This window comes from Daucus carota, chromosome 7 (genome assembly GCF_001625215.2).
Source record: "Daucus carota subsp. sativus chromosome 7, DH1 v3.0, whole genome shotgun sequence".
In the NCBI taxonomy this organism is placed as follows: Eukaryota; Viridiplantae; Streptophyta; class Magnoliopsida; order Apiales; family Apiaceae; genus Daucus; species Daucus carota.
Window position 1 is genome coordinate 7,934,644 of NC_030387.2, and position 18,700 is coordinate 7,953,343.

Sequence of the window (18,700 nt, forward strand, 5' to 3'; positions counted from 1 at the left end):
ATAAGAAAAGCTATGTATTATGGCGAAATCAAATCCTGTCTCTTTGTTTCATTCTTATGCCACCCTCCAAACCTGATCAACAACAATTTCAACCAAACCAATATAACTGCCTTTCAATGGCTCCACCACCACTCTCCTTCTACCAACTGTTTCTTATTATTCATATTCATCATATTATTCCCCTGCCCCAACTTTTTCACTAGATTAATCCTCACTAATGCTTCACTTTCAATATTAGTGTGCTAATGTCAATCACTGCGACCATGTATCATGTTGGTGCCAAAACTAGTAAATTAAGGGCCGAGTGAAACTATGGATACGACAGCTAATACTCAGTTATGTAATTATTCAGTTATCAGCCGACTTATGACTATTGTACTAAACAGACATTTTAAATACATATGCTGATGCAAGTAGACTGTGAAAAAAGTCCCCTGATATCATAAATCAAAATAATGTCCTAAACAGCAGAGTTGAGGAAGAGGTCTCCAAATAGCATTTATTAACATCGGATAATCTAGCATTCAATTTTGGATCGAAAACACCGGATTGTGTAGCGTTTTGCTCGTCTAATCCCAGCAAAATGTTACACGAAGTAGCGTTCTTCTTTTTTTATCCCAGCAGAACGCTAGAATTTTTCCCTTTAAACATTGGAGGCCTTTTTTTGGATCGTGATATTCTTAGAATTAATTCTTGAAATTTTATTAATGAGATCCTAACACCCGTAAATTGCCGATCGAGTTGAACTCAGGATCAACTGCACTAATTACAATAGACCAACAACTAAATCATTACGTTGTTTGGTTCATATATAATGCGCCCTTACCAAGTTACAATATCGTTCAGTAAACATATGCACAGCTACTAACCGTACTTACTTGTAAGACCTGAGATATAACAGTAAAAAATTAGAAATCAATATCTGGAACTTATGTTATCTTAGAGTAGGACTGAAATTAATCAGTAGAGATGATTATATTGAACAAATTAATATGTGAGTACTGTGACAATGGGAGATACTAGTGTGGAAGGAATTGATGTCATCCAGTAAAACTTAGCTTCAGTTTGGGAATGCTTTTAAAAATTGTTGTACTTTCAGAAAAGGTGCTAATGAAATAAGTGTTGTAGAAATCAGACAGCTGTTTGATAATTTTTTTTTTAGTATTTGTATATTTTTAGTTATAGCATATGAAAAATAATGATTTTATGAAGTTTGATAGTGAAATATATGACTCCCCCCAACAAAAGCTGAAAAACAGTTTTTTTGTAAAAGCATGGGAGGACGTGATTTTTTGAAAGATGCTTTTGAGTTAAAAAATGTAGTTCAAAAAAATTGTTTTAAGATTTATCAAACAGTTTTTCACCTGTTTTTTAAGCAAAAAGTTGTTGTCTGCTGGAGCAATGCCAAACAGTTTAGCCTAGTCCTACTCTCCATTCATCCTCAATATTTCATTTCAGTCACTCTCTATACATGTACCAGTATATATTATATCACTCTCTCATCATTCAGCAATTATAAATACCTTTCATTTCTTATAAATCACCTCTCTCTCTCTCCCTCTCTCTCACACACACAATATATGAGTAGAAGGGTAAGCTTTGGTTCCGATGGCAGTGATCATAAGCAGCCAGCAACTGTGAAACAAGCGGCTGCTCGTAGAAACAAGAACCGGTTCGTAATTGGTCTTTGGAGCATAAGAGTTTCATCTGATCCTTCAAGGAGCTCCAATGCATTTTCCACTGAGAAATTTCTAAGAAGAATAGGGGAGAAGATGGCTAAAGCTCTAAGTTTCGTATCAATTAAAAGATCATCACGCAAAGTTTCTTCGTCTGCTTTGCCAAGGTCAAGATCATATGCGGAGCCTCTGGATTCTCATAGAGCAGCTGCTATTGAAGATTGTATTCAGTTCTTGAATTCTTCTTCTTGTTTGAGGAAATCCAATTCTGTTTCATAAAACGTCGTCTTCTTTGTTTATTTCGCTGCTACTACCTTCTATATTTATTGCTAGCGCTGCTACTCACAAGAATTTAAATGTACATGGCAAAGAAAAAAGTGTGTAATGATTTTCTGTTCATAATTAAACCTTACAAGTTTAGCAAATTTGTTCTTTAGCTAAACTTTTTTTTCCCCGGGTGTAATCTAAATAGAGATTGTAATACATCAAGGTAGGTGATTAAACATACAACAATGGATTTAAGTGACTTGTTTGTGTTGTTTCTTTTATAGCTCATCCAACCTTGAAGAGTAACTGTGATCATTATCTGACATTTCTTCTCGTCAGAAATTAAGGCTACATTCACTTTGATAGAATGGTACGTGAGGAGAATCAAATGAAATTTGTGCTCTAAATTGGTGGTGATTAGGTTTATAGTTTTACTTTTTAGATCATTACACTCCAACTATTTGAACTAGATATCTAATCACATATTTTTGGAAAGAATGCTCATTCCACTTAAGCATCATATTTTCCGATAATCATTATATTTGAAAATTTTAGACTCACTCATATTAAGTAACTATTTTCTCGTAAATTTTTCATTCATTTGTCTCCTTGTCCCATTCCATACAAGCGAACAAAAACTAAGATTATTGATGTTAAACCGATATAATAGCACACCATCTATTTTGTGAAGATAACAAAACTCACATTTGGACTGCAGCCATATACAGTATGAGGTTTACCATTTCATATTGGAGAGACAGTTATCAAATTAAACAAGTCTATCCTAAAAGATGCTTTTCTATCATTGAAACCAATTTTCAAAGAACACCAGCTAACAAGTGGAAAGCATTAATACCATGTTTTCAACATTTTAATCAAACCGATTCTGATATTCATGAAAAGAGTTCGGGGGGAACATTCTATAAATCTGTTTCAGGTGCAAAGCAGTCATCTAATCCAGAAAAGTCAATCACATGATAATGGCCTCGGATAATATAATATAGTATAAGACACGTATTTGAACAATTTCAATTCAGCCAGGCATGACCAAAGCTTAAACAACTTAATGGTCCACCAAAATATAGTACACAATCAGTTGCATGTCAAAATGAAACATTCAAATTGTTATAATCAAGGACTGAGAGTAAGTTTCATAAGATCTAGGCTGTTTCAAAGCTTTCTTCGTTTCATTTCTTGAGCTCTTTTATAAGGTGGAGTTAATGGTCTCTGTAAAGGATCCATGCTTTGCTGAGAGCAGTATGCAGCACGTACCTGTAGTAAAAGGATAAGAGTGAGTAGAGTCACAAGTATGGAGGCCTCCATGAGCCAGAAATGATATATACATTTTGTCTCGTCCTTAGCGTCTATATACATTTTGTCTCGTCCTTAGCGTCCTCTGCTTCAATCTGTCATGTACTCATGCAAAAGACGTAACATGTAAAACCTTAATCTCTGCTGGCCGGGGCGGATCTAAGAAGAGACATGCGGGACACCATTCTAAATTTTGTAAAATTATAAATGTGCCCCTATAAAATTTAAAAACATATAGATGTTTTTCAAAAATTTACTTTGTGCCCCCTAATGTTTGTGTGCTAGATCCGCCCCTGCTGCTGGCCATACGTGCGGCGCACGAGGCCGGTTGGGCATTGAAAAGTATAGCACCGAACAAGCGCTTAATTCAAACGAATTGTGGCGGGCCGGATTATGAGTGTCGGTCGGATTGGCACCGTTACAGGGTTTGTACGTGGTGGACCGATCGGTTTGGGCGGGTTTTTTCTATTCTTTTTCGTTTAAAATAACTTCTTCTGATTTATTTTTATCTAAATTTGACGAATTTAGTTATTTAAAATTCTTTTCCCTTTTGAATTATTTATGTTCAATATTGGACGAAATTTTCTTGTTTAAAGGAGGACGAACTTTTCTTGAAAGAGAACGAATTTTTTTTTTTTTTTGCTAACTATCAGTTGTCGTCCGTTGTTTTTCTGCCGTTGGTTCGTGCAAGTTGTGCCGGTTCATGCGTGCTCGAGTCGGTCCTGGATTTTCAAAGGACTAGTCCGTTCGGATAACAATTTTCCGTTTTTAAACTTGTAACCGGCACTTATATTAGAACGGGTTATGCAGGGTTTGTATTACTATGACATTTGTACATTATTGATGTCAATCTGCCCAAATCCTCCGTGAGCTAGATTTTGGCCCATTGTTGGATATAATAATAATTCAAAACCTACTAGTAACGTGATTCTTGGGTCACTTGGTAGAATTATAGTCGTGTAAGTACTTGATGGATAGAGATATATAGGGATGGCAGAAAAGACCGATCCGAATAGATATCCGACCGTTTCGACCCAAATGGATTTTACCGAACCCGATATTTTGGATTTGGATTTGGATTTGGATTTGATTTTTAAACCCGAACGAGTTTGGATTTGGATTTGGATATTAGGTATTCCGTATCGAAACCCGACCCGAAATCCAAATCCGATCCGAACCCGATCCAAACCCGAAACCCGAAAAAAAATCCGAATAATATATATTATATATTGTATATATTATTTATAATTTTTGGCCATGATTAATATATTATTTAATATAATATATATTATAATAATTATAATTATAATAATATATTAATATATTAAGTAGTACTAGTCGCAACTTGCAAGGTGTAAACATTTCAATTATTAGCCTCTGTGCCTCAGATGAAGTCATGAATACCTAATTTCACGTATCACCTCCTTCAACTGCAAGTCGCCGCTTCAACCCCCATCCTTCATTTCCACCGATTCGCATACTTCTCCACTTTCTTATCCAAGTTCAGATCCATTATAGCCTCTTCCAATCCACTCCGTATCAGTTTCGAGTCGCTGGTATATTACCGCCTACACAATCGTGCGCCGCCTCTTCACCAGATTGCCGCTCTTAAAAACCCCCGACCCCACAAACACGCTGTCACACCCCATCTGCATCATCAGCGCCGCGTCCGACGGCGTCGCCACCAGCTGCTTCACCTGCATTACCAGATCGTACGACTCCGAATTTGCAAAATTTCGGGTTTGGATAAAACCCGAACCCGATCCGAAATCCGTTGGATCGGGTTCGGTTTTAGTTTTTCAAATCTGTTCGGGTTTGGATCGGGTTCGGGTTTGGATCCGAACCGATCCGACCCGTTGCCATCCCTAGAGAGATACACGATGAGGCCTCGGCTTATTCGTCATTTGAAGGGGGCCGTTTTGAGTGGGTTTTAAGCTCAGTTTTCCAGTTTTATAAATTAGAATTAACTTGCCGCAACTGTTTGTTTTTGCTAAGTCAGATTTTGGATTATAAGTTATAGAAATTAAAAAATTATTACTTTTTAAGTGATTTATTTTTTATTTTTAAAATTTTTATTTTATAAAAAAGCAGAAGACCAAATTAAAAGATAATTTATAATAATTTATTTATTTTATTATTAATTTTTATACCGATGAGTTGTAAATATAAAAAATTTTATCCAAACAAAAAAAAATAAAATGTTGCTTTACACTGATCATAACTTTTTAATTGTAATCAATAAGCACTTCTTTAAAGTAAGCCAAACGGTCTAGAATTCCCCGCCATTTGTTAAATTTGAAATATATTTTTAAATGATTAACATGTGTGAATGACAAGAAAATGTATTTTCAATCAATTTTATTTTGATAGTCTGACTAATATTTTCAGAAGTGATGATATATTGTTTAAAAGAATCGTACTATATGAATAATACATAAATATAATTTAGATATTTCTATCAATTATAGGATATTATTTGAAAATTTATCTAAAATATAACCTCTTGTTATCATCCAACAACTCTTAAATATATATCAATGTATACTTGAATGATTTAGTTGAAGTTAGAGTTCTACCAGGAACTGTCAAATTACTTGAAAAGTTAATCTTTGTGTATAGAAATGCTAGTGACCATACTTGGCCTCTATATAAAATTCCCAGAGAAGGATTTGTAAATATTTTATTCCATTTAATCTTATATAAGTGAAGGATGATCAACGGATGAAGAGCTAGCATATAAAGTTTCAACTGATAAAGAGTGTAAATCAATCAACGGATGAACAAAATTTCAAAAGATAGTTTAATATCCGTTGAAAATGACTTATCATGTATTCAGACGTATCACATGGGTTGATTACACACACTTAGACATGGAAGCTTGTTTAGGAAACTAAAGAAGATACAGAAACATTCTAAATTCATGTAAGTGAACTGGTTTAAGACAAACATTCCATTCAAAGATGAAGATTATCTAGAAAACCTGCATAGGACAAGAGTGAAGAAACAACGTATAGAATAGAGCGTCATTTTTGTATTCTAGTTTGCCTTGTAAACTTGGGATATATAACTTAGTAGTAGCAATAGTTTGTAGTGTGACAAAACACTAGCAATTGAGAGTTTTTGAACACACAAGTGTTGAAAAATCTGTAGTTGTGTATTTATAAAAATATCACAAATTATATTTTTTTCAATATAATTATCTTGGATGGAAAAACAATCCACCCGTAATTTTAAATATCTTGTGCTTTTACACGATTGTTTAAAGTTGTTTATTTTGATCATCAAAGAAGCTTGAAAAATCTAGGATTGTATTCAACCCTCCTTCTATAATCAATCTTAGTTAGTTGGTGTAAACTAACAAAAGTACATACTAAAATATAAAGAAAAAAAATATATATTATATATAACAAAGAATAAAGTTAATTATGAAATATTGATCACAAAAATACACGTCATAAAAAAATTAATGAACACATATATTGTTTTATAAAGTTAACGTCACATAAAATATAAAACTGAATTCAAATATTTTTAAATAAATAAAATATCTAAACGGAAAATAAAATTCGCAAACAACAATGTTATATAACGGGATAAATATCAAGTAGGTCACTCGTTTCGTCCAAATGTATCAATTGGGTCACTGATTCCCAAATTGACTGAAATTAGACACTCGTTAGAAAAATTTGTATCAAAAATATCACTCTATCGCTAGTCGAAATTTTGAAAGTATTATATATTGAGTTTCACACATTTTTTATGAATGGTATTACATCCAAATGAAAGATTCCGAGTTCTACTATTTTCGCTAATATTTTTAGATTTTTAAAATTTTATCAACTATTTATTTTTAATTTTTTGATTGTTTTATTTGATTTAAATAAAAATAGATAGGAGATAAATTTTTAAAAATCTAAAAATATTAGCGAAAAATAGTAGCATTCGGAATCTTTCATTTGGATGTAATACCATTCATAAAAAATGTGTGAAACTCAATATATAATACTTTTAAAATTTCGACTAGCGATAAAGTAATATTTTTGATACAAAATTTTCTAATGAGTGTCTAATTTGAGTCGATTTGGGAATCAGTGACTCAATTGATACATTCGGACGAAACGAGTGACCTACTTGATATTTATCCCGTTATATAACTGCAACTACAGTTCACATGAGTGTGTGTCATGTCTCCCTCTGATGCCTCTAATCACATTGCATTATCACGGGACTATTTATATAATCAATTATCATTTTAAATTAAAATAATTATCTTTTTATAACAGGAAAAAAATTTAATTTTCTAAAAATAACATTGGATAACATAGCAACTATGTTTTTTTTAACTAAAACACATAATCTTTTTCAGATTCCTAACTAAAAAATAGATTTTTAAAAAAAAATAACACATACATTAATATATATATATATATATATATATATATATAATATTATTATAATATAATTATTACTAATATATAACCGATAATATGTTTCAACTAAATACATTAATGGACTATTCGGGAACATGGATTTCATTTGAAATTTTGGATTTGATCAAATAACTTATTTGGGAATTTGGATTTTGATTTCATTTGAAATCCACACATTCAAATATTAGTATAAATCCGAGAATTCGAAACAACTCAAATCTTGTCATTTGAAAATCCATTATTGGTCGGTCGAGTTTCATCAGTCGGTCGGTATTATTTTTCAGGTTTCCTTAATAAATAATGTGTTCTGGTAAACTTTTTTATTATCATTTAGGCCGAAATATTTAAAAATTTGGTCGGTATGACCAGTTTGTATTTCAATTAAATTTAAGATATAGACAATAAAATTACAAATGTTATAAATCTAAGCTAGTTATATATTATGTATATATTTATATATATAGGGATAGGATCAAATAAATTTTTTTTTAAGTCACAAACTTACAAACTTTTTTTATTCTCTCATCGTGTTAATCCTTAGTTATAGAAAGTATCCATGTTGAAAATTCTTCAAAAAACCTCACAGTTTTTAAAAAATAACACATAAATAAATAGTGCATTCAACACATTTATAACCGGGGTTCAACGTCAGGTGTAGAACACTAATTATCATTCTGTTGAATATACTATACCTCTGGGGTTTGGCTAAGATCTAGAAACATTAATATTACTTATATAATACGTTTAACTTAGTTCTTACATTGAAAAATTAGTTTATGTATTTCTCCAACACAATTTTAATCGATGTTCAACAAAAATATGTTTAAAAAAAATGTTGAACTCAAATTATATATGTGTTGAACGCATAAAGTTTGTAAGTTTGTACCGAAACCCACCCCTATATTTGGACAAGTGATCAAATACAAATTAACTCTTAAATACAAACTAAAAACTAGTTTTCCTACCACTATTTATAACTACGGGTATCACTAATTTACACTGCACTAATCACTGTTTTTATACAGTATATAAACAGCGATTTTTATTATCAAAATTGAGAAAATCTATTTACCTAAACTATTAATAATCGATTATAGATGATCAATTTCAGTCGTAGGAAGGTTCTTGGCGGTAGGAAGCCGCAAAAGAAGTTGTATAATGGTGGTAAGTAGTCGTTGATAAGTTATGATGGAAAGTGTATGTGACTATTGGTGATGGTAGACAATGGTTGCATATATTTGTATGTGTATATTTATATTCGCGAAATATGTTATATATAAATTAGCAATATGCTATGTACAAACTAGTGTTTTCTATGGTTAAAAATTGTGATAAAAAACTGACCGGAAACTGATTTTTAGTTTTTTGGCTAGTTTGGTTTGTATTGAAGTAGGACTCTATATATTTATTCCAATTTTTTTTTATCATATTGCACTCCGATTCATCTAAAATAAAACTATTTTTATATAACTCATACTCATCACACATATTAAGTCCCCGTTGAGATGGAAATTCAGATCTTTATTAACAAGCCTATTACAGGCTAACGCAACCCAACATACAAGATGATAGATCGCCCACACAAAATCGACAATAAAATGTACACCGGAAGCGGGAGGTGGAATTTATTTGGGATTTTCTGTATGTGGTTACAAGAATAAAGATACAGGTGTAGGAGATAAGAATTAAAAGGAGCCAGCAACGCAACGACTCGTGCTTAAAATGCCACTTTGTGTGGGCATGTCGAGATAATTAAAAATGTACCACAAAAGTAAAGAATCACTATGGCTACTACTAGTGCATTTATACAGGGAAAATACAATAAATATTCGGTTAAGCATCACTATTAAATGATTGTAAGGGGGTCGATCATCAATTTTCAACTAATTTGGCATACTATATGGCAACCACTTGTGATACAGTTATTGATTAAATACATTGCATAATGTAGTATAGATCGCATGTAGTATGATACATATATAAAGTCTTTTTGTTAGAGATCGTAGGTTTTTTTGTTTTTTTACAAGAGATTTTGTGCTGGTAATAGAGGAATGGTAATTATTTTCTGAAATTTATATTCTAAGCTTCTGATGTTATTCTAATATAAAAAATATATCCCCTCTCATCAGGACGCGGGGATCCGGGTGTAAAATATCAGTACTGAGCACTTGAAGATCGGCAGCAAAAGTATGAAATGACCCCGTATTCGTCCCAGGCACGGTGTAAATGAGTCAAATTATTGATGAGTTACTCGAGTTCGGCTCGTAAGATATTCGATTTGACTCGATTTAATTGCCCCAAACACGAGTTTGAGTTATTTGAATAGTTTACCGAGAAGAACTCGAGTTTCAAAGGCTCGTAAGGTTTGCGAGTCTCTATTATTTTTAACTAGCCCTAAAACCTGTGCAAGGCACGGGAACAGTATCTAGTAATTTGATTTTTATAAAGATTAGTTTCTGTTTTTGAATAATTTGATGCGACCAGTTTAATATTTTAAAATTTAAGATGATTGTTGATATATATATTTTATGAACATTTAGTTATTTTATGGTCTTGACTATCGCTCTAACTTTCTAATATTATCGTGATTAACCATAAAATGTATGCTACTTTTTTACATCAATTTTAAGAATTTTACTTGTTTGAACAATTTTATTTGACTTAAATTTCCGTATTTCTCCATCCATGCTACAACAGCTTCAAGTTTCGAATCTCGTCAACAACATATCATAATAAATTATTAATTCAAACACATATAAGAAAATTATTAACTATTGTAATACACACCTGCATCTCACGGGTTATTAGCCAGTATATTATCAAAGCTAAATATGAAAAATTTGATCGTCGGTTTGTAGTCAGTATGGTGAGTTGTAACTGTTAAATCACTTGATTAAATTGACCACAATTGTTAGATTTAATTTTCTATATTTCTACATCTATGCCACTAAAGGTTAAGGGTTCGAATCCGGTCAACAACATATCCAAATAAATTATTTATTTTAACACATATAAGAAAATTATTAGCAATTTAAATACACACGTGTATATATCATACGAGTTATAAGTTAGTATATCGTAATCGACAATATAATATATATAGTTATAGTCAAATTATATTCCGCTATAAAGTAGAGTATGAAAAGTATGTTTTACACGGTTTTACATGTATTTAAGTGATATAAGATACTGTATTCGCAATGACCTACTACATGTCAAATACAATATTTAAGTATATCATCTAAATTATGAAAATTAACTTGACAAAAATGATTCCTATAAAGATTATACCACCAAAAGCTAGAAAAACAAATATACGCTCATTATTCTAATCAAATCTAAGACGGACGATTTGTACTTTCGACATATTTGATCAATAGTGCAAATGATCTGTACAACTCATACATTTATGTACAGTCGAATCATCTACATTATTCTTAAATTTTATCTTGTATAAACACAAATTCATGTTTTAATTCATTTAGTTTGTTTGTTAATTTTAATAATCATATAATATATTTAAAACGAAACATAATCAAATTATTAGACTAAAAAAGATGTATAATTTAAATAAAAACTAATTTAAAGATAAGTTACGACTACTTAATTATATGATATGGGGAAAGAATGACCATTTCTTTATATATTTTTTTCATAAATCTTGACACACAAAATTGATTTTTGTTATTTTAATCTTATAAGCTAGTTCAGTATGTATATATCATTTCTGTATTTTCAATCATAACAATAATACCAATTTTCGTTTTCCATTCTATAGATGATTTTACTTGATTTTTCACCTATTGGAAAAATTTCAGTCAAACATAATTTGTCTATGAATCTGATTAATCATCTATTCATGATTGAAGTTTTAATTACTAAATATATAAATATTATCATACCTACGTACACGTACATGATAAAATACTAATTAATATTCAATTATAGTGCTTTATATAGGTGAAATGCGGGTGAATGTAACGTTATTGGCCATATGCTGCATTCGAGAACGCATCCTTTTCAAAAGTAACCATCATATAAATATAAAATGATATATTAGCACATATCGGGTCGAATTCATGCAGGGGTAGCAATTTCGGGTAATGGGTCGTGTTCGTGTCAGCAATCGGGTCGATTTCGAGTTAAGTTAAAATCACTCAAAATTAAATAAAACTGAAAATTGAAGTTATTAGAAATGAAATTCTAATTTCGGGTTATTTCGGATCCATTTCGGGTCAATCGGGTGATTTTCGGGTCACTTTCGGGTTTCTGTCTCAGTAAATCGGGTTTCGGGTTGGGTCGGGTTCGTGTCGGGTTTCGGGTTGTGTCTAATATTGCCACCCCTAAATTCATGTAGCATTTCCGCAACTGTTTCTTTTAAAGACAACGTTATCTCGGACTGAGACAAATTATTCTTAAATAATATATTTTCAGAATTTACGATTTTTAATCCAGTCACTTTTATGATACAGAAATTATCTCTATAAATAAAAAATAGACTACAAATCATATATTATAAATTTATATTATTAGATGATATATTATATATTAATAAATATAAAAAAACAAAATCGTTATTGAAAATTGATGGTTAAGTCTGTCTAAATAAAATATCAAATATTGTTTTGTTCACATGACATATACATATTATATGTATTATATTAGAATACGAATATCATTTGACATAGTGGTAAAAAAGAAGTAAAGGTTAGTGGATTCATGAAGTTCAATTTTATCAAATTACAAGAATAAATTAGTCTTTTCAAATGAATTAAATGTCTCGCGATTTAAATTATTAGTTTAATTTAGTGTGTGCGCGCGTGCGCGAATAATTTTCTTAGTATTTCATGAGTATTTTAAATATGAATATATTAGACATACTTGTATTTTGAAATTTTAATCGGTCTCATAAGGTATGAATAATTTAAAATTAGATGATTTTGATGTCAATATAATTAGCTCAAAAATAATCATGTTGAAACGTTTTAGATGTCTAGACAACTTAAATTTATGAATTGAAATAATTTTAAGTATTAACTTATTTAAGTTCTATCAACTCTTTCAACTTATTAAGTTTCTCAAAATAAAATATTAAATATTCTTTTGTTCACACGACGCATACATATTATATGTATGATAGTAAAACATAAATGTCAAGTTAGCACAGTGGTATGAAAGAAGTGGATGTTAGTGACTGCACTTAAATTCGATTCCTTGAAACCACAAATTTTTTTAACAAATATTAGACAGAGGGATAAATTAGTCTTTTCACACGAATAAAAAGTCTCATAATAAACTTGCTCACATCCCCATATTGGGCTATTATTAATATAATAGAAGATTGATTTTTTATTATAAATATATTTTTTAAACGATATTTAATATCTTATTTATATTTTATATATTTAATCGAATTGAACTCGAGCCGAACCAATCATATTTTAAGTCTTTGTCTATTTTTGATGACTCGATTCGAGCTTTCGAACCAAATTTGAGCCTATCAAACTGTTTCCGAGCCATGCTTTGAATTTTAAACTAAAAGTTCGGTCAAACTCGAGCCGAGCCCAGAATTTTTTAATCAAGTTCGTGCTGAGTTTATAGTGTTCGACTCGGCTCGATTACACATGCTCATTAGTTATAAGAAGTGTTCTAAAAATCAGGTATCAGCCTCGTCAGATGCGAGTATTCGAATCTAAAAATGATTTTGTAAAATTTAATCAAAACTCGATTTGACTTTGAGTACTCTGAGTCAAATTTGGGTTTGACTTTTTTCGTAAAGTTTGGACGATAAACAATTATTAAAAATTATTTGCATTATAATGTGAGACAATATCAAGAGGATAATATATACTTGAAGTGCGAACTCAATTATTATTAATGTGTTGTCAATTATATTATTTATTTATTAATAAATTATGGATAATAATATATAATTATTATTAATATCAAACATATTCTTATATATTAATAACAAAAAATTCTTATACTTAAGTTTCAAGTTTAAATACTTGTAATTTATTTGATTGAAAATGAATTTAGAAAATGAAAAAAATGTTAATATTCGAATAGCTGGTCTGATTACTCACCGATTTCCAAACACTCATTTTCTTGGGAACAAAACCAAATCGATCCGATTTCCAATTTTTACGACCTTAACTATTACACGGAGATATCACTGGTCAGAGTATATCGAAAGTCCCTAATTGAAATTACGAATGTGGTATTTATTTGCATTCAATTAACACTCTTAGATATTATTAAAAGAAAAGATAATTTACAAGTCCAATCCTTCTCGCTTAATAAAAAATATAACCAATCATATTCTATTTGTTATTTTTTTTCGAATCAAGAGAATTCCTAAATATAATTTTATACAAGTATAAATATTGACAATGTCATTAGAATAATTATTGATTTTCTAGCAAATATTTTACGTGATCGATATAACGGACCAATATAGTCCATCATTATATATCAGCTCATAGATGCTAGTACTCTCCTGGACCAGCTTTTTACCGGAACTAATTACCAGTTCACCGATCCCCCAACCATTCATTTATAACAATTTTCAATTATGTCACAGCACGCAAGACCTACGAAAAGGACTGCCCAAAAATAGCGTAATAAACAGATACACCAACTCACAAATTTTAATTTTAATATAGACAGAAAACTACAAAGCTTCTATTATCAATCACCATCACCATATTTGTTGAATTGACTTCCCCTCAACAAACATATGAACTTGCACAAATGATTTTCTTATTTGTATAATTGTATTTCGATCAGAACATGCATGTTTGATTCTTAATGAAATCTGTTATTTTCATTTTACAAAAAAACGGATTAAAATAATTTATGGTAAAGAACAATACAGATAATTTATGATGATAATATCAACGCAATCAATTAATCTCCTTTCTTGGAGTTGGCTCGAACAATGCCATCAGTTCCAGCCATCATGGCATACTTGTCTTTCCTCGTCAAATTAGTGCATTCGAATCCCAGTGTCCCGGCCAGCACTTTCTGAATGTAATTTGCAACTTCGATAGGAGACTTCCCGGCTTTCACTGTCAGCTCCGGAGGCAGCTGATTCAGGAACGTGATCTCGTACGTTGGCCTCGGGTTCATGAATGCGAAATAAGGGTCCAGAAACTTGTGACCTCTCGCGGTCGTGCCATAAAACACACTCTGCTTGGTGTTGATTGCCACGGGCACGATTCGGTCTGTCAATTCGGCAAATAAGGCACTGAATCGCAGTAAAAACGGTTCTCTGCAGGTGGTTCCTTCGGGGCAAATAACTAAATCGCCTTCCTCCAGCAATTTTTTGATGTTTGCAGCGTCTTTGTCGCGTTCTCGTGACAATGCAACTGCTTTGATCGGAGAAATCATTTCCGAGAATTTACTTATGCTGTATGTCACGCAACTTATTTTGCGTCCCAGTGCGACTGCTGTGACCACGGGGTCCAACACAGTCCGGTGGTTGCACACGAAGAGGACACCGCTATGGCCTTGTTTGGGAGGCGGAGGAGGGGTGCCTTTTACAATCAGGTTGATTCCGAGGATTTTATAGTTGTATCGGACGATTTTTTCAGGCAAGGGAATATTGAGATAAACTCGGAGAATAGACAAAATAATTCCTATCGGCATCCACAAAAATGTCAGTAGTGCAACCAGAGGGGTAGGTCTTTGAACCAAACGCCCCTCATGAAAGATTATTGGACTTAAAAGCTTGTTTCTTGGCAATGGCTCGCAGTTTGATTTTGGCACCATGTATCCCTCCTGCATTACAAATTTTTGGAGATGATTTAATAACAAGAAAACAGCAGTGGTGTAAAAAGCGGGAATCGAACTTAATCGGTGAAGTTACTGAACACGGATCAATCGGAGATTAATTGAATTGATCGGACATCTGTCGAATTCATCCGAGATTTTAATCAGTTTGGCGAGTTACATAACAGAGATTAATCGGTGATTAATCACCCGCTTTTAGAACATAGGAAAATAGTAATTTCATACATGTTTAATCAGATTTTTCTTAAAAATAAAATAATGAATTGACTTGATATGCATGGTTTGACTTGATGATGATTGTTAGCATAGCAACAGATATGCATGGTTGACTTGACTTGCTGGACAGATTGGCCGTTTGTCCCAGCCACCTTCCAGCTATAAATTGGTCCTTCTATATATTAAGGAGATTATGTAAATGAGTATTTAAGACATACCGGTGGAAAACAATAAAGAGTTTTAATCGAGTATATGTGTAACTTGCAAGGACCTCTCCACATGCAAAGTGGACAAACAGAGAGAAAAGAGGATCATTCATGAGAAACACTGGTTGTACATTACAAAACATAAAAGCCCTCACCAAACGTTCACAATATATTTACACTTATAAATAATTGTTTTTCTCGTACGTATACATGTTATATATGCAACAAGAAAGCAATTGATTTAACACCTTCCTCTTGCACATACGCATATATAATTTATCACAGATATCGCATCAGATTATAATTAATCATATACATGAAGGGTTTTTCTAGTATGTGCCCATGACAACAACGTTTTAGTTAGGTGGAAGATTTGAATTGCTAAAAAAATTTATGCATGCACGGAGCAATCATTATTAATGTGATGAGAGCGAATACAATCTGCACCACCTAACTAAAATGTGGTTGTTAGTGTGTACTAGAAAATCCGATAATTTAAAGAGTAGATTAAACTGAGTGAAAGACTGATCACCTTGCAGAGGGACATGAACTGATGGTCCGATTCCCGATCCCCGAGTCCCAAATCCGGTAAATTGTTGCTGAATTCTTTAACAACCGCCGCCTTTTTATGATCTCCGACAAGAACACCGGGCTGTTTCACAAATCCAGTAGCTCGTCCCGATTTAGAAACTTGTAATTCCGTGCCAATAACCTTATCCGCCCCAAGAAAACTCTTAGCGAAATGCTCGACCATCACTCTAGGACTCGCTGTAATCACATACCTCTTCCCACACGCGTTGAACACCCTCCACGTATCCGGATGCACATCCTCCGCATAGAACTTGGGCAACACGGATCGTGACACCAGCTCTATATCGCGGATTTTAATCCCCGAAACAGAGATAAATATCAGTGTCTTGATCGCCAGTTCCTCGGAAACAAACAAGTAGATGGAATATACCAAAGGAACCGATATCAGCAACAACAAGGCACGAAAAATGCTGCCAGCTTCTAAAGCTAGCAGCATGTAGTACGGGAACGCGCTTCGCGACACGAGCAGCGTGCCATCGAGGTCCGATGCCACGGTCTGATTCGACCTATTGGCGGTGTCACATTTTTTGATAGGCTCAAATTTCCGAAGAGCACCCATAATAAGAAAAAAAGAGTAGAGAGAGTTTTGTTTCCAGAAAAAGAAAAGAAATGTAATGCTATGATTTGGTTAACGAGGGGGAGAGGGGGTTTAAAAAGGAAGGGGGGAATTAACGAGGGGGGTGGAGGGTGGGCATGTAAGTGCAGATGGTTGAAAAAAAGGGCGTAAGAATGTCAACGTGAGATGTATTTGTGGTTGAGAGATGGGGAGAGCACAAGTAAAAGAGATAGTAGCAGATTTTACGTTGTATTAGATATTAATTGTGAGTGAATAAACAATGACAGTTGTGGAGAGGAGGGTTTAAGTTGGTTGGAAAGTGTATTATCAATCGCCTACAATACATTCAATTAGCCTGCTTTATTAGTTTTGGTTATGCTGCCCTTACCGCTCCATTCAATTTATTAGTTGCCACCTTGATCAACTAATTCTCATGTACACCTGTTTGGGCAACGGAAGTACTAGCTACATTTTACTTCTGCTTTTCTTGATTCGTTTGTTGACTCGTTTGTGTAAAAAATTAAGAAGTATTTTTAAGAAGTTGTGACAAAGAAGTTAGAAATAGAAAATACTAGATTTTCTTTACATTCAACTTCTTTTCCAAATATTTTAATATTTTATAGTTTTTAATATATTTCTCACTTGTACTCAATTTTTTACTTTAAAGAAGAAGTAAGAGCATCTCTAATGAGGTTGGTTATAATCGTTGGCTAAATTGGACCTATTATGTTAAATTTGCTGAACCTGTAAAACATTGTATTTCAATGGTATTGGCTATATTGGTTGACTATAATTTAAAAATAGTATGTTATTAATATTTTAGATTGTTAAAATAGAATATATCAGTTCAATATAATAATAAATGATGTGTAATTTTTCTATAGATTTCTTACATATCTGTAGAGGTTCGACAAATTTAATCATCCATAAGAGGTTGGATAAAATTATAGACTAACAGTTAGGTATGGTTGGAGCGTGAGTTTTTTGAGAGGTTGGCTAAATTTTTTATTTTTGATATAAACTCAAATTTTAGCTAAGGGGAGTTCATGGTTGAAGATGCATTAACTTCTTTTAATTTAACTCAAACGGTCTGCAATATACTGCAATCCGCTGACTTCGTATATTTACGTGCGCATAATTTGTGATATGCCTTGAGGTTGTTTGATTCTCTCATCACCTCCAATCGGTTTCTCCCCAAACCATAAACGTATTACAAGTATTACTACCTAATAACCACTAAAATTTATTGTATTTCAAGTTTTCAACTATAATTTTTTATAAATTTATATTCACTGTTATTGACTTTTAGGAGGTCTACGGGGAGACATGTTCAATGCACCCATTTGACTTTCATTATTTAACGTATCCGTTACTTCAAACTATTTCTTAGTTTTTGAGAAAATAATGTTTTAAAATAGCTGTCCCTTATATTTTAAGGAATATTTTTTAATTGCATTTCACAAATTAGCTTACACCACGTACATTTATTTAGTTTTTAGACATTATAAATATTTATTTATCGATTAGAGCATCTCCAACCCTCCCCCATGCCCTTAGCTAAAAATCTAGGTGGCTTTTCAAAATTAAATCTTATAGCCAATGTTCACAAAAAATGTAACTCCAACCACAACAAGCCCTTGTGTGTAATTATAG

General features: G+C 32.3%; 2 protein-coding genes across 2 annotated transcripts; one reads left to right on the forward strand and one right to left on the reverse strand.

Annotated features, from left to right (window-relative positions):
• Positions 1-1,580: 1,580 nt before the first annotated feature.
• Positions 1,581-1,955, forward strand: LOC108194576 (uncharacterized). Its single transcript, XM_017361534.1, has one exon. The coding sequence runs from the start codon at positions 1,581-1,583 to the stop codon at positions 1,953-1,955; it is 375 nt and encodes a 124-aa protein (XP_017217023.1).
• Positions 1,956-14,483: 12,528 nt separating this feature from the next.
• Positions 14,484-17,177, reverse strand: LOC108193780 (glycerol-3-phosphate 2-O-acyltransferase 6). The gene is made up of 2 exons (XM_017360601.2): positions 16,433-17,177; positions 14,484-15,466 (listed from the first exon to the last, which is right to left on the reverse strand). Exons 1-2 carry the CDS (start codon positions 17,048-17,050, stop codon positions 14,594-14,596), a joined length of 1,491 nt encoding a protein of 496 aa, XP_017216090.1. The 5' UTR covers positions 17,051-17,177; the 3' UTR covers positions 14,484-14,593.
• Positions 17,178-18,700: the final 1,523 nt, after the last annotated feature.

What these genes read in the sequence shown, in the direction of transcription:
- LOC108194576 (XM_017361534.1), top strand. Translation starts at nt 1,581, where the DNA reads ATGAGTAGAAGGGTAAGCTTTGGTTCCGATGGCAGTGATCATAAGCAG.
- LOC108193780 (XM_017360601.2), bottom strand. Translation starts at nt 17,050, where the DNA reads ATGGGTGCTCTTCGGAAATTTGAGCCTATCAAAAAATGTGACACCGCC. An exon ending in AGTTCATGTCCCTCTGCAAG is followed by an intron (nt 15,467 to 16,432) that starts GTGATCAGTCTT and finishes TTTGTAATGCAG; the next exon opens with GAGGGATACATGGTGCCAAA.